General features: G+C 48.1%; 1 protein-coding gene across 1 annotated transcript in view; it reads left to right on the forward strand.

Annotated features, from left to right (window-relative positions):
* Klhl3 (kelch like family member 3) overlaps window positions 1–14,781 on the forward strand; it is a 103,267-nt gene that overhangs the window by 31,535 nt on the left and 56,951 nt on the right. Inside the window, 1 exon segment of the mRNA XM_059262395.1 lies at window positions 4,032–4,194. Within this exon segment, the coding sequence (XP_059118378.1) occupies window positions 4,032–4,194 (163 nt within the window).

A 14,781-nucleotide genomic window follows, 5' to 3' on the forward strand; every position in this document is an offset into this window, starting at 1 on the left:
ACCTGGCGCTCTGGCCGCCCTTCACCTGGCACTCTGGCTGCCCTTCACCTGGCACCCTGGCTGCCCTTCACCTGGTGCTCTGGCCGCCCTTCACCTGGCGCTCTGGTGTGCTGTCATTGGTGTCTGGCCCTCCCCCCCATACCCCCAGATGCAGTTCCAGGACTAGGTATTTTCTGAGGCAGGGCATTTCCTCTTGTTTTTGTAAAAGGAAGCAAAGCCTGTGACGGGATATCCTCTGCTGTGTTTTCACGTTATCAGAGGGAGAGAAAAAACAAGACGGGCCCAGCACATGAAAAATGGGGGGTTGGCCGTTTGCAACCTGAGGGGAACCTGTAAACTCTTCTCCATGGGCCATTTCAGGGTCTTTTAGGAAGGAGGTGGGAAAGGCAAACAGGAGCTTGCCCCGGGGTAATCTTCCATGCTGATAGGTAGTTCCTGCTGACTCTTTCCAGGTCTTGGCCTTCTGTCCCCTCAGTGGCCAAGTGGTCCTAGGGCTCTGTCCCCACAGTCCACTTCAGCGCAGAGAATGGAGCTGGGCTCAGGAAGCAGAGAAGAGGAAATGCTCAAGTCCAATGTGGAAGACGGGGCCAATCAGTCACCTCATACATGTTTCCCCGTGTGTGTGTGTGTGTGTGTGTGTGTGTGTGTGTGTGTGTCCTTGTCTGATGTGGCCCCACTTTATCCCTGAGCAATAGTGCATGGGAGACTGCTAATCTCTTGGTCTCCCCATCCTCTCCTTCGATATCCTGACCACCTCCTCCACTTTCCTTCCTGTCCTGAATGAAGGAAGTGGGGTGGGGGAGAAAAGGGTGAAGTCAAACAGTGTGGGAGCCTTTAGAGAAACCACCAGCCCCATTCATTGTGGGGAGCCAGTTCAAGGCGCTCAGGTGGGAGTGAGCCGAGCAAGCTGAAGGGTGTGGGCTCCAGAACGGTGGAGTCTCATTAGATTTTGTGTACGAAGTGGGTTTTGCGAACAGTAGGGAAGTTGATAGCTGTGTGGGTGGTTTGCCCATAGAGGGGTTAGGTGCTAAGAATGTAAGCTAAGGCATGTGCTCAGGAAGTAATTAATAATTTATTATTTTTCTCGAGCTGGTTGTCATGAGCTTGAAAACTTAAGCAGCAAACCATGCTTTCTTTCTGGAGAGAAGGAGGGGGAGGGGGAGCCTGTGTCTCTGGCATGGTCTTGCTGGGGCTTGGCAGGGAATGCAGTTTGGGGATAGACAGGAATTTCAGTCACCTTGACACTCACTGGTAAGATGTAACCCCCATCCTAGCATGAATACATGTCCCAGGTTGCCTAGAACTGAGGGGGTCCTCCGGGACTTGTTCTAAAACTATCAGGGTCAGACAATGCAGGATGATTGGCCAAGGGGCTGTGGTGCGGGGGGGGGGGGGGGGGGGGCGCACTTGGTGTCGAGTCTTCCATTCCCAGTGTGTGTTCAGCAAGAATGGCTAATGGGCCTCCACCTCACTGGCAGGCACAAACTAATCTGGTCTTGGAATCTGTGTGGCCGGGCTGAGCGGTCCACAGGTTAATTGAGTTTTCTGCTTTATGGTTGCTTAGTGGGCGGAGGCTGCATGGTGGAGATGGAGCTCCGCAGTTAGATTTGGGCTGTAGTTGAGTTCACCTATGTTTTAAACTCTGAGGTGAAGGAGATTTTTATCTTTATCTTCTTCAGGAATGAATCACTGGGCCAGAAAATACCAAGGACACTGTGCTAATTTAGCTCAGCCTTGTGGGGACACAGCAGCGTCAGGCAGGCTGGGAGGTGGAGGAGTGGCCTTTCCAGGGAGAAAGTGAAGCTGTAGATGGACAGAGCTCTCCCTGTAGAGAGGAGATGCCTGCTCCGTCCACACACAATGGGTTCTTGGGTGGGCCATTGGTGCATTTGGGGAGGGATGCTGAATGGGGCCCGACCGTCCTTCCACAGCATTGGAGGTCCTGTGACGTCCCTCAGCCCTGTCAGACCAGGACAGTTGGCTATTCTTTGTGAAAGGCCAAGGCCTGGGAATGATCAGTGGGACATTGTTTTGGGCTTAAGCACATAGAGGTGATGGGAGGATATATGGAGGGTGCAGAGATGTTTTGGGAGAAGATCAGTATCTAGCATTTAAATTATATATATAAATATAAATGATGTATATATATATGGCCACAGCTGCAGACATGCCTGTTGCCATGTCTTCCTGGGCAAGTCATTGTGGATGGGAACAGCTGGAGTTGGTCTGGCTCAACCTCTCCCTGAGAACTGGGGGAAGAGCTGGGAGGAAGGACCTGGGATCAGAGAATTGCTACAAGGAACTAGTGCTGGGCTCTGCAAGTTACAGAATCTTAAACCAATGCTCTGTGGCTTTCCCTCTAAGTTTCTTTTTGGTAAATTATCCTGGCTACCGCCTCTTCCACAGAGTGAGTGGGACAGCAGAGTCCAGGGGGGCATGACTTTTATCTTGTTTTTATGATCTAGAGGGCAGGTTTGGGCAGCTGTGGGAAGCTTGACAGGGGTTGGTAGTGAGCGCCCTGCAGACCTGCTCAATCCAGTCTCCCCTGGTTCTTAGGAAAAACATTGCAGCACACACTCAGGCAAGAACTATTCTGTTTTCCATGATGCAGAATAAGTAAGTGTCCTGTGACTTTTAAAAAGAAAACCCAGCTCCCCTCTTGGTCAGTTGATAAGCACCATAAAAGCAAGATCTGGTTGTTTTGCTTACTACTGAATCTTAGAGCCCTGACCAGTGCCTCACATGTAGAAGCTCAACAGGTAGGTAGAGAATGAGTCAGTGGGCAACGCATTAAGTACCTTTCTGAGTGAGGACAGCACACTGAAGTTTGCAGGGAGGTCGTCCTCAGACTTGGCTAGCTAGAGAAGCATGTGAGGGAGCCTTAAACATCTCACCGTGCCCAGGTCATACTGTTGTGTGACGCTATTCCAGGGGAGATGCAAATAAACACCTATTCACCCTAGATAGGGAACCGACTGTGGACCAAAGTACAGATGCCACCGCGCCTAACTTGGTAAACCAATGAGTTTTTTTGGGGCTACTTACCGGGATATTGGTGAAGGGTTACTTACAGGAGCAAAAATGACTCAAAGACAGCTGCATCACCAAAGCCTGCCCCAGCATGAGTGACAGCTCACAAAGAGATCTGGAGCACACTGTGGAATCTAGTCAGCTCAACAGGTTAGAGAGTGTCCTTTGCATGTAGCTCAGTTGGTCTGAAGCTCGGCTGGTCTCCTCTTCCTCCAGGAAGCTCAGCTTGCCAGAGAGTGTCTCTCCCCAGTCCTTATGCATGTACCAACCTGGGGAGGGAGAGCCTAATGGATCTGGTGGGTTTCAGGGACTTCCTGAAGCGGTTGGGTTGCTTGCTTCCTTAGCTTAAGAGCCTCGCCGAAGGGTAGGATGTTTCTCCTCTCTTAGACCACCCTGCTGTTTTACCTCCCCATAGACATCTGTGTCATAACAAGCTTTCCTCCAGGATGGAAGGTTTTCATTTAAGAAGAAACCACGCAAACAGCCCACACTATTGGAATCTTTAGGTGGGACACCCAGGCATCAGGGTTTACAATTCTCTGGGTTACACCGGTGTATATAACCAAGCATATGGAGCCTCTGTGTGTGCTGTACAAGTGTTAGTCATGTGGTGCACACGTGCACACATTTTGTCACATTGGATGTGGCTCCTGGCCCGGCAGGTAGAAGGTGGCTTGAGGTCTTAGTAATGAATCGGGTCAGCCCGCCTTCCTGAGCTTAAACCTGCATTTTACTAAGGTCCTGGGGTGGAGACCATCCTGGAGACTTTACAGGAGAAAATGATACTGATACTCCACCTGTGGGTACAACTTTAAGGGCAGGGTAGCAGAAAATGAGGCTGCAAAGCAGGCTGGGAAGTTTGGGCTAGTCAGTGAGAAGGCAGTGGAGAGCCATGAGGAAATCTTGAGTATAAGGCCACAGAAACATGATGGGGAGAGTGATTTTGGGGGATGAGCTCTTTCTGAGGGACCGGGGTCTCAGAGTGTTACCTTCTCTTGCAGGTGCTGCTTCCGGCAGCCAGCTTGCTGCAGCTCATGGACGTTCGTCAGAACTGCTGTGACTTCCTGCAGTCTCAGTTGCATCCCACTAACTGCCTGGGCATCCGTGCATTTGCAGACGTGCACACTTGCACGGACCTCCTGCAGCAGGCTAACGCCTATGCAGGTAAGGCAGGGCAGCCTTCATCTCCTCTGTACTCATGGACTTGGTCACCTGGCCTGTTGAGGACCCTCAGAGGTTTTGAGACCGGTTTCCATTGCAGAGCAGCTATGATTTGGCTAGGGAGACAAAACACAGATAGTTAACAGTGGACAAGTTTTGCTCATTGCCAAGTGGAAGGTGGTTAATTTGTACATGGATGGTATAGCCAGCAGAGAAAGGTATGAGAAGACTTGGGAGCGTGTGTCAGTGTGTGTGTTTGGGAGTATGAGAGTGTGAGTGTGTATATGAGTATGGGAGTGTGGATGTGTGAACGTGTGTATGTATGAATTTGTGTGTTTGCATGTGTATGTGTGTGTGTGTGTGTGTGTGTGTGTGTGTGTGTTGCATAAACTGAGCTTAGGGTTGAAATAGATCTTTTTTGTTTAAGACACATTTTCTTTGGTCAAATGGTTCTATGTAGATGATATTGGAAGTTAAATACGTTCTGGCTCCTGGTGATTAATAAGTATCCTCTTTACACACCGTCTTGCTTTCTAGACTCACTGATTTTTAAGTCTGAATGGAATTGAAGTGCAAGAAGGGTGTGGTGTCACACACCTGTGATTCAGCACTGCAGAGGCAGGAGGATTACCACAAGTTCATGGCCAATATGGGCTACATGATGAAATCCCATGTCAAAACCAAACCCAAAGCAAACAAATCAACCAGCCAACCCCTGAAGGAGAATGAAAATGCAGAGTCAGACACACTTTAAAGCTAGTTCATCTGGGGCTGGAGAGACAGCTCATCAGTCCAGAGTACGTACTGCTCTTACAGAGGGCCCGAGTTGACTTCCCAACACCTGTGTTGGTGCCTCACATACTTTAACTCCAGTTCAAGGGATCTGATGCCCTCTTCTGGTCTCCATGCATGCTTGCACTCACATGCACATACCCACATGCAGACACATAATTAGACAAAAATTTGAACAAAAAGCTATTTTACGTGCTGGCTTCCTCCATTTACCTCAGAAAATTGTGAACACTGTGAATTTTAAATTTATTTGTTTTAGATTCATGAGATGACTTCTTCAGGAGAGTAAGATCAGGCCTCCACAGACTTTCTTTCCCTCATGCACACTGTCTTACCCACACTTCATCCTCTATCTTCCTCACAACTGAGCCACTCAGTTATTACAATGAGGTGTTTTAACCAGAAAAATGTTCGTGAACATCGGAAAGGCAGCCACTGTCTTATTCTTTAGTACGTGTGCCAACTAGACAGCAGGACGAGCCTCAGTCTGACAGCATGTTTTCTGGGCAACACTGTCCCTTCGAGAGAGCTTGTCATCCTGGTATTTGGATGGAGTCTTGGGAGGGAGAGGACATGAAAGTAACCATGCAGTCCACCACGTTTAGCAAGACACTTTCCCTCACCATTCATTGCAGCAAATGGAAAGTTAACTAGGAAATGGGTCTGGGCATTTTAACTGCTAGGCTTGTGCACAGCGTCCTCCTTGTCTATCAGTGAAAAGCTTTATTTTGTCCCACACACAGCTGAATACTACCATGTCTGCTCTTCTGTTATGCTTCCTCTCTAGCCAGGACCTTGGAAATGAGCTGAGGACCTGCAGTCAGCCCTGTGTGGCATCAGCCCCTGTGTCCATGAGATGACAAGCAAGTGCCCAGTTTCCTTTTGTTCTCTAATCAGCCCCTTGGCACAGAGGCACACATGACCAATGGCCACAGACTGTCGATCCTCACTGAACAGGCACACATGACCAATGGCCACAGACTGTCGATCCTCACTGAACAGGCACACATGACCAATGGCCACAGACTGTTGATCCTCACTGAACAGGCACACATGACCAATGGCCACAGTCTGTCGATCCTCACTGCTCAGGCATACATGACCAATGGCCACAGTCTGTTGATCCTCACTGAACAGGCACACATGACCAATGGCCACAATCTGTTGATCCTCACTGAACAGGCACACATGACCAATGGCCACAGACTGTCGATCCTCACTGCTCAGGCATACATGACCAATGGCCACAGTCTGTTGATCCTCACTGAACAGGCACACATGACCAATGGCCACAGTCTGTTGATCCTCACTGAACAGGCACACATGACCAATGGCCACAGTCTGTTGATCCTCACTGAACAGGCACACATGACCAATGGCCACAGTCTGTTGATCCTCACTGCTCAGGCACACATGACCAATGGCCACAGTCTGTTGATCCTCACTGCTCAGGCACACATGACCAATGGCCACAATCTGTTGATCCTCACTGAACAGGCACACATGACCAATGGCCACAGACTGTCTATCCTCACTGAACAGGCACACATGACCAATGGCCACAGACTGTCTATCCTCACTGCTCAGGCACACATCTTAACACAATGGTTAAGATGGCCTTGAAGGTGACCATTGTGAAGGACTTCTCTAGCAGCCCTGGTTCTCAGTCCTGTTGGCTCCTGTTGGCTATGAGCCTGAACTCCCTGCTTATTGTCTGTCCACTTGTGCTCTCCTTTCTCTGCCTTTTCTCAGGATGCCTTTTTCTCTCCTAGCAAGGGTCCTCAAGTGGAACAGGCCACTTTCCTGGAGGATGTTGTTCAGGTTTTACTTAGCAGTAGACGGGTCAGGATAAGCATCTGCATGCATGCGGTCCCACTCTAAGCATTTATCAGTGTAGCAAAGATATGATGCTGAGCTGCTTGCACATCTCTTCCCTCCTTCCTTGTCTCCTTCACCAGCCCCCTCTGCTAGCCCACCTAGCATGTGCAGGAATACAAGCACCGTGTTTTCTTCATCCCCTCTTGCCCTGGTTGATGATAAGCCTGATCTGTGGGAGGATGGAGACGATGCATCTTGCTGGTGCTCCCTGGTCCTGATGCTGTCAAAGTGATTGGCTTCTGGCAGCAGTGTAGGTGAATATGTGTCTGTCTGTAAGTGGCCAGTGAATTTCTTTTGCTGGTATTTATTGGGCTTTTACTTTGGTCACCCCTATGCTAAGCACTTCATGAACATCCTGGTTGAATGCATACAACCATTGATGAAACCGAAGTCCAAAGAGACGAGATGTAGCTAGTAAGGGCAGGGACAGAATTCAAACCCAGAGCCAGTGTTTGTAGCTATTGTCTTCCACAGCTTCCAGTTTGCACACAAGGGTAGCTGCATGAGCCATCAGGGAAGAATGTAGGTAGCCAGTGGACTAGTCCATTGAAATGGTGTGCTTGGTAGCCTGTGTCATGGAGTTACCAAATTCCAGCATCAAAGAGTGTAGACAGACAGACAGACAGCTGATGCTAGGATAGAGTTACAGCCATCTTGGGGTTTGGAAAGTGCAACATGGACGTCTTCTTCTCTTCCTGGTTGCACCATATCCTCACAGCCACACAGAGATTGTCCCCTCACTGCATGAGTGACCATTCCTATGTTCCATGGCTCAGTTGGCAGGCTTGGGAGACATGGGGTCTGGGGTGCAGGCCTGTGACCATCTCTTGATGGCCTTCAGCTCTGTACAAGAGGCAGGTCATGTTTTTAAGGTGCAGCTAATGCGGACGTCAAAGGCACAATGGGAAGACAGCAGAAGGGAAGTGACGCAAGACTGCTGTGTTCAGAGAGGGGTTAGAATGATGACTGGTGTGTGTGATGGTGTGGGCCTTCTCCATTTTGTTGATTTTTATCTCTAGCCTCAGATGTGGCTTGGTACTCTCAGATACCCCCGCTTCTTGAGATAGATCTTTCCCTTTACCTTGTTGCACTGTAAATTTGGATGTATAGAACCTACTAGGGTCACATACAAGGAGCAGTGTTGGGCCTACGGTCACATGCCTTCTAGAAGGGAATCTGCCCTGCATTACAAGGTGTTTTCAAGCCAACATTGCAAGAAAACTCTTTGGGTCAGATCCAGGAGTCAACACTGCTGGCTGAGTGACTCTGGCCTGTCTCCTCTGTGATGGGGATGATATACCTTACTGTTTTCAAGATGGTGGGGGATGACAAGTAGCAGGAGGAGATGTCCTGTAGCAGATGCCCCTGACATAGTGTTCTGGATCCCCCATGACAGACCCATCTGCTGTCCTGAGGGAGCCTCAGAGCCAGTTCCAGGCTGTGAACACTAGAACTCATGGCTTCTGACCTCTGGTTTTCAAACCATGTGCACACCGGGGAAGGGGACCGGTTCAAAGCTCCTGATTTTTGGTTTCCTTTATTTGGAAACACAGGCAGGTGGATCTGTGGTTCCTCATCTCCCCTCCGCTGTCTCTAGCCAACTGGGCTCTGCCTTCACTCATCTGCCGCCCCAGCTTGTCCCTGAACACGGTTTTTTTCCCTAACAGATGGTTACCATTTCAACTTTAACACAAAACTTACGATCATTCCAGGAAAGCAGACTGGCAGAATGACCGTGAGAGGCAGGACAGTTCCACTCAGAGCGAAGTTCAGGCCACGGCTTCGTGGGTCTCCTCTCGGAGCCACCAGGAGCTCCTTCATTGCACATACGTGTTTCACGGGCTGGAGAGATGGCTCAGCGATGAAGAACACTGGCTGCCCTTCTAGAGGACCCGGGTTCTGTGCCCGGCATCCATGGTGGCTCACAGCCATCTGTAACTCCAGTTCCGGGGAATCTGATGCCCCCTTCTTCTGACCTCCAAGGGCACCAGGCACTCATGTGGTGCATAGACATACATGCTGACAAACGCTCATGAACATAAAATAATAATAATAAAAAAAGCTCCCTAGGTTATAAAGTTTCTTAGCAGGTTCTGGGCGGTTTCCCATATCTACAGTTACATTTCTATACCATTATACTAAACTTCATAAAATATATGCTACTGTATGAGGCAAGTTATCTTCCTGTCTGTCAGAAGTGGAAGTATGAAAGCCCACCAGTCTCCTGCCTTCTCTGAAGGGGTCAGGGGAAAATGTCAGATATCGCTATAGGATGTATATATATGTGTTTTAACTAACACAGACACATTCTGTACCCATTGTACTTTAAATTTTTTGACATATTATTTTATATGCTTGGATGTATGTCTGTGTACCTTGTGTGTGCCTAGTGCCCATGGAGGCCAGAAGAGGGCATTGGATCTCCTGGAACTGGAATTACAGGCAGCTGTGAACCAGGTTCTCTGGAAGAGCGTCCATTGCTCTTGACTCATGATCCACCATGCCAGCACCTACCCATTACGCTTTTATTTGACCTATTACAAAATCTTAGAATCATGTCCAGATTCTTGAGTAAGGCTGTCCATTTTAATATGTGTGTGTGTGTGTGTGTGTGTGTGTGTGTGTGTGAGAGAGAGAGAGAGAGAGAGAGAGAGAGAGAGAGAGAGACAGAGAGAGAGAGAGACAGAGAGAGAGAGAGACAGAGAGAGACAGAGAGAGAGATAGAGAGACAGAGAGACAGAGAGACAGAGAGAGATGGGTATGATATACTTAACTAGTATTCTGTTGAGGAATATTAATGCTTCCACTTTTACTTTTACAAAACATACTTCAGTGAGCATTAAACCTTTTTACATTTATTTTATTTTGGTTGGGGGCTCCTGGGTTCCATGGTACATGTAGAAGTTAGAGAACAACTCATGGGAGTCAGTTTCCACCTTTGACCCTACGTGTTCTGGGGATTGAACTCAGGTTGCAGGACTTGGCCGGACCTACCCTGCTTGCTGGCCCTCAGTAAAGTAAGCCTTCTTACTCATACTATTTTGGAGTATACTTGGCAGGATATAATCTTGGTAGCATAATGGGACTAGAGAAAATGTACATTTAAACTGATGTGGCTGGAGATACAGTATAGTGGTAAGTGCTTGCCTAGTGTGTATGGGCCCTGAGTTTGATTCCCAATTCTACGTACATGGACAGATAGATACTGTCAAGTTTTCCTCTTTTTAAAAGAAGAAGAAGAAAATAAAAAGCCGGCTCTTGCTTTCTGATAAGTCTCCAGCCTTCCAGGTGAGAGGAGAACACCGGGGGTGTGTGTGTGTTGGGGAGCATCACCTCTCTATTCAGCAGACTATTGGCTTCCTGTTTGGAACGACCCTGGCTCCTGCAGCCTAGCCGTCCTTCCTGCTTCCTCTGGGTCCAGTTTGACTCACAGGGTGATAAGCCGTGACTTTTGCTCTGATGCTGCCATGTTTATTCTGAGTGGGAGGAGAGTGGGTCCACATTTAGAAGTTGTCTGCTCAGACCTCTGCCCTCAGCTGACAGTATCCCAGTCCTTGTGGGTAGCTGGAGGCTGGAAAAGGTCAAGTTTTGCACACTCTGTTTCTTATCCCTCATAATTGTGGCTGACTGCTTAATCTTTAACCTCAGAGGCCAGGGCCGGGTTATGAGGACTTTGTTGTTTGGTAGTTAGAGGCCCATGTGCCATGGCCATCAGTGGAGCTGCTTAGGGGATTTTAATGGGGCCTTATTAAGGCAATGGCAATTAAAATTCTTTGGGTATGTTGTTTACATCAACCTGCCAAAGCTGAGCTGAAACCCTCCAGCCACAGATGGAAAAGCCATTTAATTTCATGTGCTCGTGAAGAGCAATGCCCCCCCTTGATTGATTAGGTCATTGGTGGAATGAAGTAATTAAATCAAGAGCAGATAAGTTTCACAAAGCATTTAAACAAGTGAATCCCTGGCCCGGTGAGGGATCCTTATGACTGGCTTCACCCAACGTGCCATGAGGAGGTGACGGTGACGGTGGGAGCTTTAGTGTTCTGAACACTTGCTGTGTCCCAGACACACTGTCCCAACAGCACTGACGACTGGGTAGTTTTGAAAAGCCCATGGCCGTGTGTGTGGGTGTGCATGCATATGTGCCTGAGTGTGCCCCTGAGAGAGTAAGAGGAGCATACATGTTTCTCTTGGAGGGAACATGAGACACAGGCTACACAGAGAATGTTTCCTACCTTCTGTGGGGAGAGTGGAAGAAATATTTGGAGTCTGAGGGCTCATGGCTCTGCCCCTTCTGGGAAGAGGTCAGGGTGAGCTCTATTATTTCCCTGTGGAAGCTTAGCTTTCTACTTGGAGCAGAGAAACTGTGGGTCTGAAAAATCAAATCCTGACTCAGGAAAGCTGACCGCTGTTCTCCAAAAACAGAACAATAAGGGACTGCGCATGGGGGGGCGGGGGGGGGACCTAGGCAGTTCTTCTAAAGCTTTCCCTCCCTGCCACGTGCTTTGACTCTGTTCAAGCCCTTTGGTGTCCGCCGGGATTCCCAGTGGCTGTGTCCAGTAGCTCAGTTCCTGGACATTCCTCACTGGCCCTGGGGTTTGGGGGGTTCATGTCACCTCTAAAATCAAAGAAGTCACAGATGGGTTATGAATTCCTTTGTTCCGAGCTCATAGTGGTCCAGAGCAAAGGTCTGGTTCATTCTATCCCTTTAAGAAAAGACTGGTTGGAGCTTGCTGGGGGAGGGGGGGAGGTGGGTCCAAGCCCGTGTCTTAAGCCACCCTAAAGAGCATGACGGAAGCAACATAATAATTGTAGACACAACTAGTTGGTTTGGGCACTGAGAGGTTAGCTCTGAGCAAGATGGATTTGGTGTTTGCTCTCATGAGTTCTCCAGTCCCTGTAGTGTGGAAAGACCTCATATGGTAAAGCAGGGAATGGGGATATGGAAGTTATGGCATTTCCCTGTTTGGGGGGAAACTTTGGGAACATGGGTGAACATACTTGTCGACTGAAGTTTCTCATCCTGCCTGGGCCCACGAATCGGACAAATCTCTCCCACCTGCAGTCCTTCAGCCACTTATAAAATAATTACTCAGAGGCTTATATATTAATTACAAACTGGTCTACGGCTCAGGCTTCTTGTTAGCAAGCTCTTTCATCTTAAATTAACTCATTTCTATTTCTATTAATCTATATCTTGCCACGTGGCCATGGTATTATCAGTCTGCTGGCATGTTGCTCCTCGGGCGGTGGACTGGCATCTGCTCTGACTCTGCTCTTCCTCCCTGTATCTCTCTCTCTTGGATTTCCCGCCTGGCTCTTATCCTGACTTACCATAGGCCAAAACAGCTTCTTTATTAACCAACAGTAGCAACACATATTCACGGCGTGCAGAAAGACCATCCCACAGCGTGTACTTTATCTAGCCTGGTGGGCAGGGAAAGGTCTTAATTCAGAGGTGATCTTAGTCACTTTTCTGTCCCTGTGAGCAGACACTATGGCAAAAGCAGCTTCTAGAAGAAAGAGCTCATTTGACTTACGGTTCCAGAAGTTAACTGTCCTTGATGGTAGAGGCGGCAGGTGAGAGTTTCTATCTTGAACCTCAAACAGAAAGCAGGGAGAGCACACTGGGAACAGTGCATGGCTTCTGAAACCTCAAAGCCCACCCCCAGTGACATACTTCCTCCATCAAGGCCACACCTCCTAAACCCACCCAAGTAGTGCTACCAACCGAGGACCAAGTATTCAGATGCCCAAGAACATGGGGGTGGGGAGACATCTCATTCAAACCACTACAGAGGTTATACCTAACTTCTGATCCCAGGACTGGCTCCACAATGCTTAGAACACTATCGTTTGTTTTTGTTTTTGTTTTCTGGGACAGGATTTCTCTGTGTAACCGTCCTGGCTGTCCTGGAACTCACTTTGTAGACCAAGTTGGCCTTGAACTCACAGAGATCTACCTGCCTCTGCCTCTCGAGTGCTGGGACTAAAGGGGTGCGCCACCATGTCCAGCTGAACACTGTATTCTAAGTATTCTAAGATTACTGTTTTCCCTTTAAAAACGGAAGTTCTTTGTATTCATATCCTTTGCCTCTGTTTCTCTATGTGTGCCCCTCCCCCATCTGTCTCTATCACATCTAAGAGGGGAGTTTAGAGTTTTCTGGTATCTATATTTAATTTTATCTAATGGCCTGCTCAGGCTAGCTTTTTAAATTTATCTTTCATACGTGTGTTGGTGTTTTGCCTGCATGTATGTCTGTGCACCATGTGCATGCAGTGCCCATGGAGGCCAGAAGAGGGCATCAGATCCCAGGAACTGGAGTTATGGACAGTTGAGTGCTGAACAAGACCCTCTGGAAGAGCAGCCAGTGCTCTCAGGCTCTTTGTCATCTCTCCAGCCCTAGGACTGCTTTTATCTTAAAGACCAAGACACTCCCAGGACATTTGTTACTGTAATCAGATAGTCTTGGCTTCAAAACCTGGCTTTACATTTACTGTTGTGTGAACTTGAGCAGGAGACATAGGCTTTTTGAGCCTCTGTTCTGTCTCTAAAGTAGAGAGATTGCTATTCACTTTGTCAGGGCTTTGGAGAAGATTAAATATCTCTCTCTCTCTCTCTCTCTCTCTCTCCATACATACATACATACATACATACATACATACATACATACATATACATACACACACACACACACACACACACACACACACACACACACACACACACATATATTTCCCAGCGCAGTGTTAGCTATAATTAGGAAATGTCTCATTCAACCTTCTCCGGGCCTTCTTCACGGAAAAGACCCAACTATGCCCCCAGAGAAAGCCCTTTCAACATTGAGATAAGCACATGTGTTGTTTGGCATGGGGGAAGTCTGGAAGTTACACGGAGACTCTGTCTTGTCCATAAATTCTCATCCAAATGGACAGAAATACACAAATGGTTTCATTAGCCAGCTCTTGGGACTCAAACAGTGTTTGTTATTGATAGTAAGGGCTGGTTAATTAGAATGGTAGTCAGGCCCTTGGTTCTGTTGCTTCCTTTTTATCTGTTATTCCTTTTAGGGAAATGGGAAACCAATGACAATGAAGATTGTAATTTATTATTGGAGGGTCACCCTCACTGGGCTGGGCCATGGTCGCAGGGCTGTGTCTCTGTATGAGTATCTCTCCTCCAAGACCCAGCTCTCCTTGGCATCTCCCATGGATGACATGGGCCCCGTATGTAGTGTGTGGCATGGGATGAAGGAAACAGAACCCAGGGCCTCACTAGACTATGTGCTACGTCCTCTGCACATTTGCTAATTTTCCCCAAGGTTCTGCTGTTTTGACACTTGAGGTGACTTTTCTAGAGGAAGCACTCAGCCCCAGTCCTCACTCTGTTATCAACAGCAGGAGAAGCGGGCTGGAGGGATGACTCAAGGAAACGGGGCAGTCATGGCCACCATTGAGGCCGGGATTATCTGGTGGCAGCACACCTGTTTGTAGGCATCAGCTTGGTTCTCTTGATTTTTCTAGAAACCACATTTGGTACGCCACATGCTAACAGTTATGTAGTGCTTGGAGGGTCTCAATAAGTGCAAGCTTTGGATATTTGGTTATTTTAATGCTCATAATACTTTTATGAGATATTCTATGAAAAGCTGAGAAAATAGTAGCCTTGGGAGACTGAATATTTGTATGACTAGAAAGTTTGCTGAATTCAATGGAATTAAATTTGATGTCTGAGACCTTCAGGACCACCACCCCACCATCTCAGAGGGTGCCCCACAGCTGTGGACAGACATCCCCGTTAGAGTGGGACTGCCCACACCTGGATCTGTGGTAGGGAACACACTGATAAGCTTCATTTCTAGTGAGTGCTTAAGGAACCCAAAGTAGACTAACACATGTTGTTGGTTTTGAGCCTTAAAA

This window comes from Peromyscus eremicus, chromosome 5, assembly GCF_949786415.1.
Source record: "Peromyscus eremicus chromosome 5, PerEre_H2_v1, whole genome shotgun sequence".
NCBI lineage: Eukaryota > Metazoa > Chordata > Mammalia > Rodentia > Cricetidae > Peromyscus > Peromyscus eremicus.